Here is a 19,551-nt window from a genome sequence, read left to right as displayed (position 1 = left end):
CTCTGAGTAGAAAACTAAATGGAATAGCACTTTGACGTTGACTAGTTTACCCTTGAGTTTAGCTGATTTGTTACATGACTTTGTAAGTGCATATGTAAGCAGCCTGTCATGAGAAGCGCATAGAGCGGCACTAACAATAAACTAATCAGCTGCCCATCAAATATCAATAACTAGCCGCGATGCCTTACAAACTTTATGATAAGCTTTAATTGCAGTCATAAATTTTATGCGCCAACGCATAAAGTTTAACTTATCGTCTCGTAAACGTTTTTTATGCTGCAAATTCTTGCCACAAGTTAGCTGAGCGCTCTGTGTGTTTGCAGCAAGCAAACAAAATAAAATGCCAGTTACTTAGTTGTATAAATGATGCTCGTGAGCCAAACGTAGCGCTTTGACTTGTTTGTTGGCAATTGGCATTGAGCAATACGTTAGGATTTAAGCATATATATATGGTGGGCTATATGGTATACTGAGCATTGCAATTGTGCCACACACAGCTCAAGTTGCATGCTTAAGCCACACAGCATGACAGTTTGAGCATTTGAGAATAGCTGCCTCGCTAAATTGAGATATTGTGTGTGTAGAAAAATAAAAAAAACTTTCCACTTTAATGTGCATAACGTAAAATAACAAGTTAAGGCTAGCGGCATTTCAAATTTAATGATAATATATAGAGCAATCAAAGCTTAAAGAAAATTTAGTAGAAATGGTGGCGTATACTTATTTTTGTTTGCTGCTGTTTTAAATTTAATTTTAATTTTTCTAATAAAATTTTTTAAATAATTTTGAAATGATTTAAAAATTAATTGATTAAGGCAATATTAAAATTATTTTTTTATGAATTTGGTAACATAAGAAATTATTTGAAATGTGTGGTAAAATTTTCAATAATTATTTTAGCTATCAAGGCTAAGAATTTATACAACATTCGACGCCATTTTAATATCTGAAACATAAATTGGCACAAATGAAATATAGACATTTTTAAAATGAAAATTTTGCTTTAAACTTTATTTTAATAACATTTTATTCAAAAATTATATTGGGATATTGCGTAGTTCTTTCACTTTAATTTATATTGTTTTATCTTATGCATAAAAAATTAAATTAAATGTATAACAAAATAAAAAATAAATAGCTTAGCTAGTTAAATTGAAAATTCATAAAACAATCGCAATTATTAAACTCAAAGCAATGCAAATAAATTCGTTAGCTTAGCTGCTCATTAATTTTTCAAACAAATCTTTGCTTTTTTTAAATTCCTATTTAATACAAGTGTCTGCAATGATGCTCAGCATAGTTTAAGCCACATTATCTACACAATTTGCCGCTGCAGTTGTTAATAATGCGCAGCTTATGCCGCTTTCAGCAGCATGCACTCAACTTAGCTGCTGCTAGCTGCTCGGCTTGACCTCATTTCAAAACAGGACATGCATAAAAAGTTTGAGTTTTATGTCTGTGTGTGTGTGTGGCGAATTCATTTGCCTGCAAAGTGGCGGCATCAACATATTTGCCACACAGCATATCCATGTGGCAACTAACTGGCTATCGATGTGGCCAACAGCAGCTGCAACTGCTGCTCTTGGCTGCTGGCGCGCTCAAGTGCCACAAGTTTATTGCCACTCCAAATTGCAGGGCAGGCAGCCAGGCAGTCGCACTAGTGTTGAAGTTTATTGGCTGGCGATAATCAGTGGCCAGCTGCAGTAGAAGTTGCATGCAACAGCGAGGTGCAACAACAACTACATTATTGTAATTTACACTGACAGCAAATAGGGCGCGTAATTTGGTAATTACTTAGCAATCAAAATAGTAGTAAATAACAATAAATAAATACATAAAAAAATAAGTAAAAAAGTAATTTTGATTTTTAAGCTACAATAATTGATTTAATTACAATTATTAGCGGCTTTGTATAGTTACTAATTACTACGATTAGAAATTCTTAAAAAATAATGCACCAAATATTTAAAATTATGCAAAATAATGGAAAATAATATAAAAGGGAGAAAAATAATTTCTTAGATTATATTTCTAATTTTTCTAATTATTTCAACTATTTATTTTAAAATATACTATTTGATTCCTTGATTAGTTTAATATAAAAAATATATATATAATAAATTAAATTTGCAGCGCCACTTACTTAAAAGTTTGTAGCAGATTATTGCTTATAAAAAATAAAATAAAATAATTGAAATAATATAAGAAAATTCTTTTTTAAATTATGTTTTAATTATTTGTAGCCATATATTTTAAAAAAATATTTAAATATTTTTTAAATATAAATATCACCAATTATTTTAAAATATACTTTAGATTCTTTGCTTACTTTAATATAAAAAAAATATATAATAATTTATATAGCAGCAGATTATTCGTTGCTTGCTCAAAAAAAATGGTTAAAAAAATAATATAAAATAATTGTAAATAAACAAAAAAAATTCGTTTTAAATTATTTGCAATTATTTGCAGCATTTTAAGCCATAGGGCATTACTTTTTAATTAATTGTATTAATTTCAATTGAATATAACTCAGCTGCAAATTAATAGCTATAACTTATAGACAATTTATCAAAGCTCTTACGCTCAGTGTAGTTACGCTTAGACATTAACATAGTCATGGGGTTGGGCTGTAGCTTTAACTAGCCAGCGAACTGATGCTGTCTTCCTCTTACCTGTTCAGGCCGTCAATGCAGACGCCAAAGACGCAGGGATTGCTGAGGCAGGCGAATCCTGCCTGGCTGCTGCCCACAAGTAAACTGAGACTGAGTAGCGTCAATAGCAGTCCATGTTGTTGTTGTAGCTTTTGTTGTTGTTGCCAGAGTCGTGCTAATGTGCTGCTAGTTGTTGTTGCTGTTGCTGTTGCATTTGTGGCTGTTGTTGTTGTTGTTGCTTTTGTTGTTGGCATCTTTTGCAGGTGGTTTCGTTGCATATCCGTTAATGGTTTCGTGGCTGTGACACTCAGTCCCGTGGTTGTAGTTCCATTTGCTGTCAGCGGTGTTGTTGTTGTTGTTGTTGCTATTGTTGCTGTTGTTGCTGCAATTATTTCAGTTGCTTTAGCATATTTAATGCATTCATTAATTAAATCGCGTCGACGGCACGTTTCCGCTTTTAATTTCTCACGCTCCATGGCTTACAAAAAAACAAAAAAAAAAAACAGCAGCTCGCTCTCTCTCTTAGTCGCTCTCTCTCACTCGCTTGTTTGTTGTTTATTTTTATGCTGCGTTATTCATACGCCCCGTTGCGCGCCGTACACTTTTGATTGATGCTGCTTCGTCTGCGTTTTGTTGTTGTTGTTGTTGCATTAAAAAGAAAGAAGCCACGCTCAAGTGCTTTATTAGTTTGCATTGTCGTTTTGCCTCGCACAATTGTTTACACACACACACACTTGAGTGCTTCTATTTATTGCCCAGCATCGTATCCTTGCCAGCGTCTCGCATCCTTTTGCATTTCCACTGGCCACTGGCCAACTTGTAAGCTTTTTTTTTTCTACTCAACTGCTTTCCGTTCGCTATTATTATTACTATTATTACTTATTATTATTGGAATCTCGTTTTTTCGCTCGGCGTTTCCTTTTGTCGCTTGTCGCTGCTCACATTTCAATTTTTTTCTCTTTCTCTTTTTTTATTATTTTGCCGCTGCAATTTCGTTTAGCATGTTTTCAATTTGCCAGCTGCAAATAGAAAATAGATACAGTTATAATTGTAGTGCTTGCATTAAATTTGCCAACAATGTCAGCATAAAAGAAATTGTTTGCAATATATAATTAAAAAATATTTATAATTCTTCTTTTACTATCAATTGTCTATAGTCAAAATTAAATAAATAAATAAGGCTTTAAAAGTAGCAGCAAAAAGTATGCTATAGAAATTTTTTATTGGAGTTTATTCAAAAATTAAGCTGGGTAAATATAAAATTAGGTTTTAATAATAAAAAAATATATAATTTATATCAGCAAATTTTCAATTGAGTGCTGTATTCGTCAAATTTTAAATTTATATATTTTAATTTTTTATTAAAATAAATTTAAATATTAAAGTGAAAGCTTTAATGCAGATTATTGCCACAGAGCTTATTAATTAAGTTATACAAAAATTTAGCTTTATTAAAGTTTTAAATAATTATAAAATATATAATAGGTGACAGTAAATTTTAAATTGAGTGTTATATTAGTCATTTTTAATTTATATATTTAAATTTTTTATTCAAATAAATTCAGCTGCATTTCTATTAAACTGAAAAATGCTTCAAACTGCAGATTATTGCCCAAAAGTTTATTAATAAAATGCGCATATTTAATATTAAATATTTGGTGCTGCATATCTGACTTAATTTAACTTATGCTCTTGGCTTTGACAAAAGTCACAAAATAGTTTTGTTTTATAGCTGCCCATATAGCATATGTCAAAAAGGGAAATGCAACTCGCTTACATGTCTGTGTGTGCTTAGTTTTGAGCATTAAAACAAACTGACAGAGACCAGACCATAACACACTGTTGCTGAGTAGAATGGATTAGAGAGCTGAACTCGAACAAAAAAGCAGCAGCGCAAAAGTTAACAACTTTTTGTTTGCACATGGCGAGCGCGGAATAAATATTTTTCATGGCAGCCACAAAAGACGCGCCACACAGAATGGGAGAGTGAAGGAGAGTGCAGATTTAGTAAGTGCGCGACAGAGATGAAGAGTAATAAGTTCAAAATTGAAAACGACGGCGAACAGTGCACGTCAATTAAGGCCAAATGCGAATGTGTCTGGCCATAAAACTGACCAACCAAAAAAGAAAAAAAAAAAGCAAAACGACAGAGAGGCAACAACTGTAGATAGTGAACGAAGCACACATCAACATAAATCCGACTTAACGCTGCAATGTGAGCCAAAAAGGCAAAACCAACAAAATCAGACAGACGAACAACGGGCAAAAGACAATAAAAGTTTCCAACGCAGCCAACGGGACGTATGTGTAATGTGTGTGCCAGGCAATGTGAATAGCGCACAATAATGCGAGCGAGTCTGGCTTATGCCAATGAGCACAATTGTTGCATCCGCAACAACAACAACAACAACAGCAACAATCTGTAAGCTGAAACCAGCAACACAATCATCTGCTATTTACAGCCTTTAGAGCCAAATTATGCAGTAGATCAGTTACTGCTAAGGATTAAGCTGGACATATGCTTATAGCATAGATAAGACTCTCAATCTTGTCAATCTACTAAAAGTATATTCGGCATAATCTTAAATAAGCTTAATAACAATTTTAATTTTAAAAAATTATTATAAAAATATGAATGGGTTAAGTTGGGCTTTCAGTACTTAGAAAATGCTTAAAGTATTAAATATATTTATTTTACGCATGCAAAAATTATTGATGAGCATAAAAAATGCTTAGGTAGACTTAAAAAAAATTTTATCCGACATTTAGTATAATATTAAGAATTAATTCATATTGATGACTATGAAACTCAATATATTTTTCATAAAAAGAATTAGTTTTTAATATTATATTAAATTTTCGCAAATATTTTTTATCTTTTTTGAAGCATGCTGTGATTTTTATAGTTGAGAAATACTTTTAATCTAAATATTTGCAACTAAAAATATTTTTATTTTTATATACATTTTATTTTATATACTTTTTATGTTTATTAAATTTAGTAAAATATTTTTTGCAACTAAAAATATTTTTAAAAAATACTTTTTATATTTATTAAATTTAGTGAAATATTTTTTTGTTGCTTATTTTGAAACAGACGATGTTGCTGAAGTAGTTTATAGCTGCATTCAACTAAGAAATTATATATAATATTTTTCTATAACTTGGAAAATACAACAAATAATATAAAAACATTTTTTTTTATATTTATTAACCTTCGAAATTATTTCTAGCAGCTTTAACGTTTTGTTTTATAAATCAAGCAACAACTCATTAGTTTGTATTTAAATACAACAAGCTACAACTTCTATTTAGATTTAAGTTTAATTTTATTAAACAATCTAGCCAATTTTGACTAGCATTTAGTAGAGCAGCAAACAGCAGCAAAAACTGTTGGCTTGACATGCTCAAGTGTTGCTCGTTCTTTTGCTGGTTTTGTTTGTTTAGTATTATTTTTTATTTTTTGGACGGTAGCACGTTGAGTGTTGTCAAGTGTTGAGCTTGGGCAACAAATTGTTTACACCTGCTGAGCACAAAATTTTGAGAAAAAAAAACACATACACACAAATTTTAACTAGCGCATAAAAAAGAGTGAGCGAGCTAGAGAGGAAGCGACGACGACTTGGCAACGTTGATGTTTCTTGTTTGTTTTTGGCCACACCCCTTGCTGCCGCCTTTTTTATGGCATTTGCACAACTGCAACTTTGTGTGGCAAGCTGCGCTGCTTAGGTGAAGCTTGGCAAGCTTGTTTGCACGCCCATGTGGCATGAGCTGGGACAGGAAGCAGTAGCAGTGTCATTAATGTTGGTCCGTTTGCTGTCCGCTGGGTGTGTCAACAAAATGTTGCAGATTTTCAGACGTTGACTGCTGCTGCTCCTTTTGATGACATTAATGAATGAGCCTTGTTGGGGGTAAAATGTGTAATCTACTGGGTAATTATAAGCAGGTTTATATGTATGTGTGTGTGTGTGTGTGTGTGTGTGTGTGTGCAAATGTATTTCTCTTGTGCTCTCTTGACTGCTGAGTGACAGCAAAAGGTTTGCAGGCAATGAGCAATGCAACTGGCAGCCAAGGCTAACTGCTCTGAACATTGTTGGTTGATAATGATGCATTGCCTTGGAAATGCGTTTTGTATTATGATGGAAGCAGCAGCAACAACAATTAACAGGCATGCCCAATGTAATTAAATGTTGCAACAGACACTAATTAAAGCCAATTCAGCATTGCAACTTGCATAATTTTCTAAAGCCAGAATCAAGCAAAATATAGCAAGAATACAAGAAATGAAATGTAAGACTTTAGTGGTAAGTTTAGCTCAAATATATTCTTTAAATTTTATAATATTTCATATCAAATATATGCTTCAAATTTATGAAATATTTGAAATAAAATTCCATATCAAATATATTCTTCAAATTTGTGAAATATTAAATAATATTCCATATCAAATATATTCTTCAAATTTGTGAAATATTTTAAATAAAATTCCATATCAAATATATTCTTCAAATTTATGAAATATTTTAAATAATATTCCATATAAAATATTATATATGCTTCAAATTTATGAAATATTTTAAATAAAATTCCATATCAAATATATTCTTCAAATTTATAAAATATTTGAAATAATATTCCGTATAAAATAATAAAAATAGCTCAAAAATATTCTCCAAATTTTTTTGAAATAATATTCCATATAAACTAACAATTATAATATTAGGTATACAAAAATTATATAGTATACTTATATTAATAATTTTATTTTTATAATAATTTTATTAAGAAATAAATGAAATAGTATTGCATATTGCATGAGGTATAAAATAATTCAAAAGATTTAAAAATTAAAAGCAAAATAAGACTTAAGAAATTACTTGCTATTTTCTTAATTTAAATTTATTGAATATATATTTCAACGCAAAACATAAAAATAAGCTTTTAATTTGCAATTTAAGCTTAAACTCATAAAAGCATTTGCTCAAATAATATAAAAGTTATGTCTACATTTTTACTACGACATAAATTAACGTATAATTTCATTATTTGAACTTTAGCTTTCAACTCCCAAAACAATTGTTCAAAATATATTTGTACTTGCCAAATATTGAATTAGCTTCAGCTTTAAGCTTTGATGTTTATAAATTATGCTTTTAGTAGCTGCTTGGCCATTAATTTAAGTTAAAAATGTAATGGCCAGCTCGCGCACTTCAACTGTCATTATTTGCCTAACGAAATTCAATTAACTTCACTTTGGGTGTTGAGCAGCCACCAAATTGGGCAAAGAGCACTCGCTGGGCACTTGGGGCTGTCCGAGATGAGTTATGAAAATGATTTGCGGCAACTGTGTGCGGTTGGGAAAAATGCTGCTCAATACGTCAAAGTCAGAAATTGATTTAAGCCAATTAATTTAAACGAGCCGCAACAATAACATGGCGCACGCCCCCCGACCCCTCCCCCCAACTGCATGTCGAAGTGGAAAAGTTTTGCTTCGCTTACGCTAAGAGTGCGCGGCGGCAGACACGTAAAGTGCCAAAGGGGGTGGAGTTGGGGGGGGATGGGCGTAATAAGTAGTGCTGGCTGTAATTGTATTTGTATTTGTGAGTTGCGTGTCTGAGAAGTTGGAATGGGCTATTCACTCATATGTCTAGCAAAAGACAAGTTAATTATTTTTTTTTCTACTGCTGCTTTGCTTGTGTGTGTTTGTGTTTATTTTTGGGCAATCGATTTACACGCGTGCGAACACACACATAGACAATTTCTAATTGTTGTTGCCTACTTTTGTGCGCTGACCAGCTGCTCTTGTGTCTACGTGCCCTTGTTTGCCTTTAACAGTTGTGTTCAAATATTTGCGCCATGTTTGTCAGAATTAATTAACAACATTTTAAAGTGCACACACAGCAGCACCAAAGGTAAGCACACTGTGCTAGCAATAGAGCGAGAAAGAATGAGAGAGCGAGAGCGATAGCCTGAGCTCATTTGCATTGCTGACTCGTCATATGCCAAGTAGATGATTTTACATTGTTTGCCAGCCGACGCTTTGCATAAATTCAAAACTTGCACACAGCCAAAAGGACAGAAAGAGAAAGCGAATAAACAATGATATTTTAATTAAATTTATGTGCACAAATTGCCTGCATACTTGTAACGACTACAACAACGACAAAAACACAAAAGCTCTGCAATAAATTTGCACAAAACTTGTTGAAGGCTTTATGCACATTTTTTATTTTACTCTTCTTCTTTTTTTTTTGGTGAAAACTGCATCTCATTTTGTGTTATTGACAGCATTTTGACATAACTGACAAAGACATTTGTAAAGCGAAAAATTTGCAAAAGCAGCGTCAAAAGCATTGACAAGAGTTTTGGGCTATGTGCAATTTTTTTCTCATGTAATTTATTGCAAAAGTAAAAATTTAGAAATGTAGCTAGCTAAAAATATTTGTATAATACACATTGCATTTAAATATATATTTTATATGACTATAGAATGCAACGATTTTATTAGAAGATTTAACATTAAAATTTTAAATTTCATTTATTTTTATTGATATTACTCCATGACTATTATTCACTATTATAATGCTTAATTAGTATACAAATATTTATTATTCTTTTTATTTTATTATATGCTTATATTCTTCAATTTAGCATAAGTCTTAATATTTTTTTTAAATCTTTGCCTTGTTTAAATTTAATTAATAGAACTCATAAATCTATGCTGCTTTCGTTTTGTATTAAGATTACTGCGCATACGTAAAATTCATAATATGAATGCTTGCTTAAAGCCAAAAGACGGCTTTTGTATAATTTTTGGTAATATTTTAATGGATTACTGCAAAAGCCAGTGCAAGAGGCCAGAGTAAATGTTGCGCCAGGCTCTCGTCTCTGCTGCTGCTGCTGCTTTTGTCTGTCTGGCAATATGCTCTGCTTCTTTTTGAATATATATGGCTAGCATATCCTGCGCCAGTTGTGAAGATTAAGTGGCCGTACGCGCGCAGTACAGTGATTCCACACACACACAGACGCACACAATGTGGCGTATACATGTTATAAGAAGATTGCGCATACGCCACGTGGCACCAAACTATCTATTTTGTCTGAACAGCAAAGAGTCGTGGGCAAGTGTCTGTGTGCGCTCGCTCGCTCGCACTCTCTCCCCCTCTCTCTCTCTCTCTCTCTCTCTTTCTCGCCAGCTTTTAGCTTGAAGCAGACAGCCTTGATAGCTGACCCCTCAATGTTTACTTTGGCTCTTGGACTCTTTTGCTTTGCTTGTTTTCTAAATGTGTTTTAAAAGTGTTTTCCAAAATTGCTCTTGATTTGCTTTGCTTTTTTGGCTGCTACGCTTCTAATGGCCTTTCGCTCTCTCGCTCTCTCTCTATTGCTCGCTCTTTCTTTTGGCTGTGTAAACACGCTTGTCTGCTGCCAAGCCAATATTTATTAATGCCATCTATTTTGCTAAATTTATATAACAATATTTGTCTTTGTAAGCTACACAGGCGCTGCCTTTAACCAACGCTACGATACTCTGGGCTAGAGAGTGTGCTTTTCATTAGAATTGATTTGTTGCTCAGGTAAAGGCAATTGGCATTCGAATTGATTGTTTTTTGGTTTTAATGAAAATGAACAGCAATTTGCAAATTAAAGTGAGATCTTAAGAATTATTTATGTATTTTAAGTACAGGTAAAGGGGCTTTTAAGTTAGTGGCATGAGATTTGTGTGGAAAAATATAAAATGCTGTCGAGTTGTGCCTTTGAAGTCATGTCTGTCTGTATGAGCGTCAAGATTTCAATAACTATAAGGGTTAGAAGCACCAAATTTGCTACGTAACTTTGTTTAAAACTTAGGATAGCTGAGCTTATATTATTAAGCCATATATGTCTGTATGAGCGCCAAGATTTCAGCAACTATGGGAGCTAGAGATACCAAAATTGCTATGTAAATTTGTTTATATTTTACGCTTGCTGAGTTTATATTAAAAAGCCATATTTGACTGTATGAGCGTCAAGATTTCAGCAACTATAGGAGCTAGAAGCGCCAAACTTGGTACATAGCTTTCTATTTATAATACGCTTATCTAGTTAGCATTAAAATTGTTAACCCTGCCTGCTCATGCCTACAAATTAAGGAAAACTGTTAGTATAATATTATTATACAATGTACTGGGTCTGCTTATGTCGACTACAACCATTTTTTATACATTTCTTTTGTTGTTTTGCTTTAGAATATTTATATTTCAAGCAGCAAACTCCAACTATTGCATTTGATTTTATGCTACAGCATTTCTCACAGTATTTGGTAATTCTCTTTGGTTGCTTGCCCGCAAGAATTGCAAATAACTTTAACCAAATTGTTTTGGGTGTGACGAAAGTGGGTGGAGATGTAGGGGCGTACGCTTTATTTATCAAAAATCAATAAGTGCACAAAATATGCTTGGGCAGCAAGCCTAAATGTATGCTACGTGGCTTTCAACCAGCAATTGCCGAAATGCGTAGTCTACGCTTCAAGGCAAACACACAGCGTGCCACAAAATCACGCCGCAAAACACAATAAAATGCCGCACACACACAGACAGCGTGAGGCACGTTAACTGTAGCATAAACAACATAAGTAGGAGGCGTGGCAAGTGTAGGCGTGCGCTTGGGGGCGTTTGGAAATGGAGCATGGCCATTGGGCCTAGGCGAAGTAGCAACAACTTGGTTACATCGATTATACAAAAACTGGGCGGCATTTACAGTAACAAGCCAGACGCGCTATATATGTATGTGTATGTGTGTATGTGTGTGTGTGTAAATTGCAGCTGTAGTTGAGCTACAGCTTATCGCCTTCAACTAGATTTTCAATGTTTACATTTGGCTCTAGCGACTAATAAAAGTTTTTATCGCTTGAAATGAACATTTTTTCGCTCACTCGCTCTTTCTCTGTCTCTGTCTCGCTTGTAGCCATGTGCATAATAATTTGTACGTTTTGTAATTAAAAATGTTTGCAGTTGTGCAACTTTGGGTACGCATATTTATGCAACTAACTGTGTGTGTCTCTCTCTTGCTGTTTGCATTTGCAATTGACAAAGTAAATGAAGCTAATTTGTATGCAGCTTTATAATTCGCATTTTGTGAATTGCGACAATTCTGTTGCCACACAAAATGTATTTTATATATTTGCATATAAATTTAACGCCATAGCGCGAAAAATCAAACAGTTAAATTCATATATGCATATGGCTTGCTGTTAACAAAATCTCAATTACCATAGTCAAATATTTAAATGCGCAATCTGCCGCAATTTTGATAAACTGCACGGATTGAAATGTAGGCTAATAATAAAATCGAAATTAATATATAAATTGCATGAAGATAAGCATAAAACTAAATTTATATTTAAAAAAATATTTGCAAAAGTAATAAATAGCATATGTTTTAAATATATTGCTCTAAAATCTTTTATGCATAAAAAATATTTAATTTGCAAATTAATTGTGCATTTTTATTTAAATTTTGCTAGTTTGAGGTTTTTAATGAATTACCACAATTGCTCTAAAAATGTAACGCTTTAGCCTAAAATATGCAATTTAAAATTAATCTACGCTTAACATATAATTTGTGAAATTTATAATTTAGTTCAACGATATTTAATATTAATTTTTTTTAGTTTGCGCAAATTAGTTTTACCGCAAAGCTGCGCGCTCTAAACAGTTTTGGGTATAATTAACAGTTGGTTACAAATATGCTGGCAAATTGATGATAATTTCTGTAGCCGCACTTTAGTAGGGCGCACGCCACGCCCTAATTGCAATATTTTCGCCTGATTAAGCGACAGCACGTAGCTGCAATTAAATTAGCTTGGGCCAAAGTGCGCGAAACGCTGAAATGGCGAAAAATTGTGCAAGCGCAAGAAAATGAAAATTCTTTTTTTTTCGCTTTTTTTTTTTTTTTTGTTTGTGAAAAGTTGAGCGTTTAACTTTGTTTGCGCTGGCATACGCTCAAAGGACTTTTATGCAATGCGAGAAGTCAAGTTAATTAAGCGTTAGGTGGGGGTGGGGCAGGTAATGCTGGTGACATGTAACCACCAAACGCGTTTGTTGTTCTTGTTGTTGTCAGCAGCTGACCAGACAAACGTGTGTCTGTTTCTGTTTCTGTGTCTCTCTCTCTCACTGAGTAGCTGCTGCTCAGTTTGCTGTTAAGGTCCTGGCAATAGGCCCACAACAGTTAACCGCATGTCCTGGTTGCGACTGGCGACTGGCGACTGTTGCTGCTGGCCATTGCGGTTGCAAGTGCGCGGCGCCATTTGTTGTTGCTTTTGACTTTGATGATGTTGCCACCAGTTGGCTGGTTGGTCGGTTGGTTCTCGCGGCTTTTGCACACAGTTGTTGACATTGTTAACGTTAACGTTACCAGTTCTTAGCTGTTATTGTTGCCTTTGGGCTTTGCCAATTATCAATTGTGTTGCCTGCTTTGAGGCGCATGCGAATTAAACTTTTATTTTTGTATAATATCTGCATATTTATTATGAAATTCATTTATGTGTGCAAACCACATGGCGTATGTGCAATAAAATTAAGTAGTTACCAATATCATATTCATTTTTTAAACGCATAATGCATTGCTTTTTTTTTATTTGGCAAAAATTAATTCAAAAACTTTTAAGCTCCTCAAACTGACAAATCGTGCGTTCAAATTTTTGAGCCAATTAATTAGCAGCAAATATTGAGCAAGTTACTTGCCTAAATTTAGTACAAAATTTTGTACGTTTATTTTGCTTTACAAAAAGTTTGCGTGGATTTCATTCAACAAAATCAAATATTCATTCAAAAGTATTTTTTTATTAGCTTTTCTTTAAATATGCATGTATTTTTTGAAGCTTTAATTTATTTATTGATGTTTATTTTTAAACATTTTTATTTGCAAGTTCTTTTAAAAGTTATTAAAGCAAAATTTTATATTTAAATATTTTTTTAGATAACATATTGTTGTTTTAATTATTTTAAATATTTTTATGCATTTTTTTAAATTTTTAAGGTTTAGCTTTTATTTGCAAAGAATTTTCGTATATATTTATTATATATTTCAAAAAGTATTTAAAAATTTATTATTATGCATTGTTTATTTTATTTTTTTTTGATATATTTTTAAAACTTGGAAAATTGCCCAAGCCTAATTCCACAATTACAATCTACAAAACCTTAGCTTGGGCCTGAGCTTTATAATGGCAAAAGTCCAGGGAGCTAAGCATAAATAACGGCAACTTTATGCGTTTTTATGACTGCAATTTTATGTGTAAAGGCAAATAAAAATATATAACAACAAATACAAATACAGGCAAGTCAGTTAGGTGTGCTTATTGCCTTTTTTTTTTTTGTTTTATTTGTTGTGAGGCAAGCAAGTTGGTAACTTGATAGCAGCCAGCTGAGCAACACTTTCACTTTGTGCCCATTAAAGGTTGCTGCAATAAATAAGCGACTTATGTATGCGACACTCACACACACACACACACAGACAGACAGACAGAGACACACATATAACCAATAACAGGTATTTGGGTTAGTAATGCCATTTACGAGCCCAAAAAAAATATACGAAAGAAAAATGAAGCAGAGAAAATGCATAAAAATGAGAATATGCAGTCAGTTGTGTATGTGTGCGTGTGTGTGTAATGCTATGCGAGCTGCTTTGTTTACAATTTGTGCCTCACAAATCCGTTGCCAATGTAAGCTGCAACAAAAGCCACCACAAATATGCTAAAAAATATGAAAAAAAATAAAAATAAATAGCGAATATATTTAAGCAGCAGTGTCGTGCCAGCAGCAAGTCTATTTAACTAACTGTGCATAATTCATAATTTAATTAAGAACTCAGCGAAATGAGAAAAAAAAGTTACAACACACACTCTGAGCCAAGAAGCCCCAGCACAGCTGTGTGTGTGTGTGTGTGTGTGTGTGTTTGGCTTACATTTGTGACCCTTGTGTCTAAGAGTGGGGCGCACAGCTGAGTTGCTGCACTTGCAGCTAAAATGGCCAGACGCCATAGTTAGGGGTCCGCCGTTAGTTATAGCCAAGAAAACTTCCAAGGCAAACTTGCCAGCAGCTTTAATGGCAGGTGTCGAGCTAACTCGAAGGCATTTCTTTTCATTTCGTGCAAAATGCATTAATAATAGAAATCGAAATCAAGACGAGTAGCAAGGAAAAATGAATTTGATTTTCAATTGGCAGCAGCATTTAAAATAAATGATTTTGCCAAAGCTGTGGCACTCAAGTTGGCTGGCTGCATAATATAAAACGATTTGGCAGCAAAGATATTGAAATTACATTAAAAATATAATGCATTTGCATATTGAAAAATTCTTAAGCTTTAAGAATTGTATATATAAAAAAATATTAATTTATCTAAAATATCATTGAAACTTAAGATATATATAAATTAAGCCAACAAAATTAAATTAATGCCAAGAAATGCTAAAGAAATATTTTTTTAGCTCAGTCAATTGCATCAGCTAAAATATTTTGAGGTTGTAGAACTAAATTAAAAAATAAGCTTAACAGTTTTATTTTAATTTTAATGCATAAGTCAATGTTTTTCGCTGATTTAATTGCATTAGCTAAATTATAAAACAATATCTATTATATATTAAATAGATATTATAAAACGTAACTCTAACTTGAATTAAAAACAAAATTTAAAATAAAATATTAATTTTTCATTATTTTTATAAAAGAATAACAGCTATAAAAAATATTTTGCAACCTTAAAAAAAAATAATTAAAAATTGTTAAAACCTTATAAAGCAAAAAGAGTTGCTTAATAATTTAAAGCATAATAATTTTGGCATTGTTAACAACTTTGTGCCCAAGTTCAATTTGTTTCTTATTAAATTCTTTATAAAATTTACAAATTATTTATACTCATAAATTTTACTCATAAATATGCATAGCACAGTTTTGAGCGTTACGAGGCATGCCACCAATTTTCTATGAAAATTAACTACATGCTCGACTTTAACGTTACCAAGCAGACAAAATTTAAGAGCGACAGCACAAAAATTAAAAGCATAAGGGCAAAAGCACTTTAAGTTTGCGCCATTAACATGACAGGCACATAAGCGTTTCCTAGCTTGCCACACACACACAGGCACACACATACACACACTCAAGTGCTAACTCAATGACAACAAAGAGTAAACTAAATTAGGTGTTGTACAGGAAGAGCGAAGCGAGCAGCAGTCCGAGGACGAGGCTGTAGTCATATGAGCTTGAAATTTAAATTTTATATTATTTAAACAACAGCGGCGGCAACAACAAACTGTGTGCGACCAACTTGAAATGTGTATGGGTGTGTGTATAACGGAAGCGGCAACATCAAAGCTTGCTTTTAGGGGGCGTGGCATGCGCACACCTCAGCGCCATTGTGTGTGTCTCTCACTCTCTGATTTAATTCGACTTGAAGTCTCAGCACAAGCAGCGCTGGGATTGCTTGCCACACACACACACACACGCACACACACACACCTTGCTAACTTTGTTGTCAATTTGGCTCATTTCATTTGAGCCTGTTTGGCTGCCTGCCTGCCTGCTAACTTGGCTTGTAATTTATGTGTAAACAACTGCAGCAGCGCTTATAACAATAAAACAAATTGTTGTTAGCTGCAATTTATTTTTATAAATATTTTTTCAAATTTATTTGCTAGCCAGCGAGCAAAAATGCTTGCGTCTTAATTTCCCAAGTTGCTACTAAATTTATGAAAATATTTTTAAATGAAAAGTAGCTAAAAATATTTGAAGCAGTCGCAAAGCCTAAAATATTCTCTCTTAAAAATTATTTAAATACATTTTAGGCTGGAAATTAATTTATTAAAAAATGCTTTAGCTTATTTAATAAATAGGTCGGTATGTTTTTTAATATCTGAGCTTGCATTCCGCTCTAACAAAATTTGTTTAATAAAATCTTTATAAATAAAAAATTGCTGCCTTGCAACTTCTTAAACAAATAAATTGCAGTTAAGTTGCTTTGCTTCTTATAAAAAATGCAAGCCAACTATGATTACAAACTTTATTAAACTTAAAATATAAAATGCTCTTTATATGCTTAAATATACTGAACGCATTGAATAAATAATTCAATTGCTGCTGCTCTTTGTCTATAAATGTTGCTTATAAAAATTCAATGCCAAGCATATCGAATGTCGTTGATTATTTTAAATTTTTGGTTTGGCTGGTTTGGCATATCATTTGCATTTTTGATGTACCACATTTCTTTTTGTTGCTTTAGTAGTAGTAGCATTAATATTTAATTTATACATAAAATAAAAATTTCGTAGCGCATTAAATTCACTTAAATGTGTGAGATTTTAATAAAAGGGGGAAGCGAGTGGGCGAAATAAGTTTCGGCAGCCTCTTTCATGTATTTGGTTGGCACAAACAATACTTTGGGTATGTCGTGCCAAGTTCTGGGCCAAAAAGGATGCAAGTTGTAATTTCATTTCAGACAGCTTGTCGACTAAACACACACACACACACACACACATGCTCAAGAGATAACTAGAGATAAACTTTTTGTATTTTCTCTGTACGCAGTTTGCAGCTTCTTCGAAATGTTTGCTACCGTTACGACAAACAGGCAAGACAAAAAATAAAAGAAATCAGAAAAAGAAAGCAAGCAAAGGCAAGCCGGTAAGGACTGCTGCATGTCCTTGGCTTGGACGCGTTGTCATATCCTTTATTGCATTTGTGTTTCGCCAAAAGGAGTCAAGTGTCCGCTTACAAAATGAATTTTTCACAACCAACAATTTTGTACTTTTGCGCCTGCTTTAGTTGTTGTTTATTTGCTTTATGCTTATTTTTTACTTTGCCGTTTCGTTTACTTTTGCGCAAGTAAAGCAAATTGAACTTTTCACTTTGCAGCTGCTGCTGCAAATTTTCATTCTTAATATGCAGCTTGACATAAACTGAAATAAACAAATTTAATTTCTAAATATGCGCAACTCATAAACAAGCAGAAAAGAAACGAAGACTGCGGCAGCTTTGTAATTGAAACTTAGTTTGAATTTGCTTTAATTATATTTAAATTGAATGCAGGCTTGTTTATTATAATATTATTAATATGCATTTTAAATATAAGCAAAGTCTTAAAGCTGGTTTTTAGTAAAGCTTAGTACAGCACATTAAATTTTAATTTGTTAAATAATAAATAAATATTTTGCAAGATTCTGCTGCCAGTTGAATTTTAAAAGCTCATGCCTAACTTTGTTGCCAAAGAATTTCTTGTTAACTTGAAATCAATGCTAAATTTACGCCTAACACAAATGAATCCTTTTTATGCAACAACTTAATCCCATTGTCAATATCAGTTTAATAAATGACTTATATGCTTGCCAATTTTATTTCGACGTTAAGTCAAAAAACTGTCACTTAATTTGCATTTCGGCGAAATTTATCTGCTGTTTACTTGAAAGTCGAACCCAAATCAACAAAACAAACGTGGGAGCTGTCAAATGAGAAACTGGGAACTTTGCCAAAGTAAACATTTTAATTTCTGGCCACGCCCATTAGGCGCATAATTGGCAAGATGAGAATCAGCTAAAAAAATAAGCAGTTATGCCAATTTACTTCAGCATTTCATTGTTGACAAACTTTCTGTGATGTATTTAAGATAAAAAAAAAGTTTTGTTGACAAATTTTTAAAAATTTAAGTAGAGTACGCACCGTTTAGGGGTTTGGGTCATTATCCTTGCATTATATGCGCTGCTGTTGTGTTTGTTTATATTTTTCGGCAGCTCTCATCGATTAGCCAAGTGTTGTTGCCATGCAACAAAAGGCGGCACACAGTAGTAAACGAACGACAGTGCGGCCAACCGAACTTCAAATAGATATTTAACCAACCCCTCAGACCGCAAAAGCCACAAAAACCAAACACACAAAACACTAAACAAAGTAGAGCAAACTATTAGACAGTTAATATTTTAAATGTTTTTTTATTTTTTATTTTTGTTTAGCGACAGGACAATTGCATATTGTCAAAGCCTTTAACACAAACACAAACACAGGCACAACACACTGAGCAGTGAGCACAGTTGGTTTTTAGTTATTACAGTTATTGTTGTATTGAAACTGTTGTTTATTTTTACCGTTAACAACTGACTGCTTGCACGGCTCGCCGTCAACTAGTTCCGCCTGCCAACGCATAAGCCAAGCCAAGCAGCCAAGCAAAGGGAAATTAATGTCCCCTGCACTTGCTGCTGCTGCTCTCTCGCTCTCGCTCTCTTAAGCAGTTGCGCTCGCGCTCTCTTGCATTGTTTGTGTCAATTTGGTGGTGAGTTTGCGCTTTTTATGCCAAAGTTTTGTTTTCATTTTGCCGGTTTGTTTACGTTTTGTGCCGGCTTTTTGCTATTGAACATATGGTTGGTGCTCTGCTCTAACAATTTAAGGGATATTTGCTGCATGTCAAGTGGTTGCTGCGCTATATTGACATAATTAGTTAATGTGTTTGTTTTCATTGTGGGCCACACATTACGCGTTGTATTTTCATTGATTTATAGCTTATAACAGCATTTAGTAAGAAGTTCACTTGGCCTAGTCAGAGCAAATGCAAATGATAAGCACTCAGATCAAGTTCTGGACAATTAAAATATTTCATTTACTTTGACTAACTAAACATTTCTACACTTCAATTTACCGCCCGCAGTGCCGCTTTGATTTCGCTCATAAGTTTGCTGCAAACCACAAACAAATAAGTGCACAAATTAAAATTGAGCGCAACCAACTTTTATATACACTTGGAGTATTTTTTATGGCGCGTCATATATTGAAAATTAGAAGTTATTTATCCGAAGCTTCTGAAATTCGGCAACGGTCAAAAACATGAGCAAGCGTTTTTGTGATTTATTTCAGATTTTTAAATATTTTTGAAT

At 33.2% G+C, this 19,551-nt stretch overlaps 2 protein-coding genes across 3 annotated transcripts in view; one reads left to right on the top strand and one right to left on the bottom strand.

Annotated features, from left to right (window-relative positions):
• The window catches only part of LOC108606229 (protein eyes shut), a gene marked incomplete at its 3' end in the record, with an annotated part of 45,169 nt that extends 26,377 nt beyond the window's left edge, over nt 1–18,792 (bottom strand). Inside the window, exons 1-2 of the mRNA XM_033294815.1 lie at nt 18,347–18,792; nt 2,676–3,673 (exon numbers count right to left, since the gene is read on the bottom strand). Of these exons, the coding sequence (XP_033150706.1) occupies nt 2,676–3,130 (455 nt within the window). The remainder of the gene's footprint in view (nt 1–2,675; nt 3,674–18,346) is intronic.
• Nucleotides 1–19,551, top strand: part of LOC108606268 (MKRN2 opposite strand protein) — a 51,667-nt gene that overhangs the window by 19,698 nt on the left and 12,418 nt on the right. The gene's annotated exons all lie outside the window — the stretch shown is intronic.

Source organism: Drosophila busckii, unplaced genomic scaffold (assembly GCF_011750605.1).
Source record: "Drosophila busckii strain San Diego stock center, stock number 13000-0081.31 unplaced genomic scaffold, ASM1175060v1 hic_scaffold_38, whole genome shotgun sequence".
Classification (NCBI taxonomy): Eukaryota; Metazoa; Arthropoda; class Insecta; order Diptera; family Drosophilidae; genus Drosophila; species Drosophila busckii.
The sequence above is the reverse complement of the archived record's forward strand: the minus strand, read 5'-3'. Positions and strand labels throughout refer to the sequence as shown.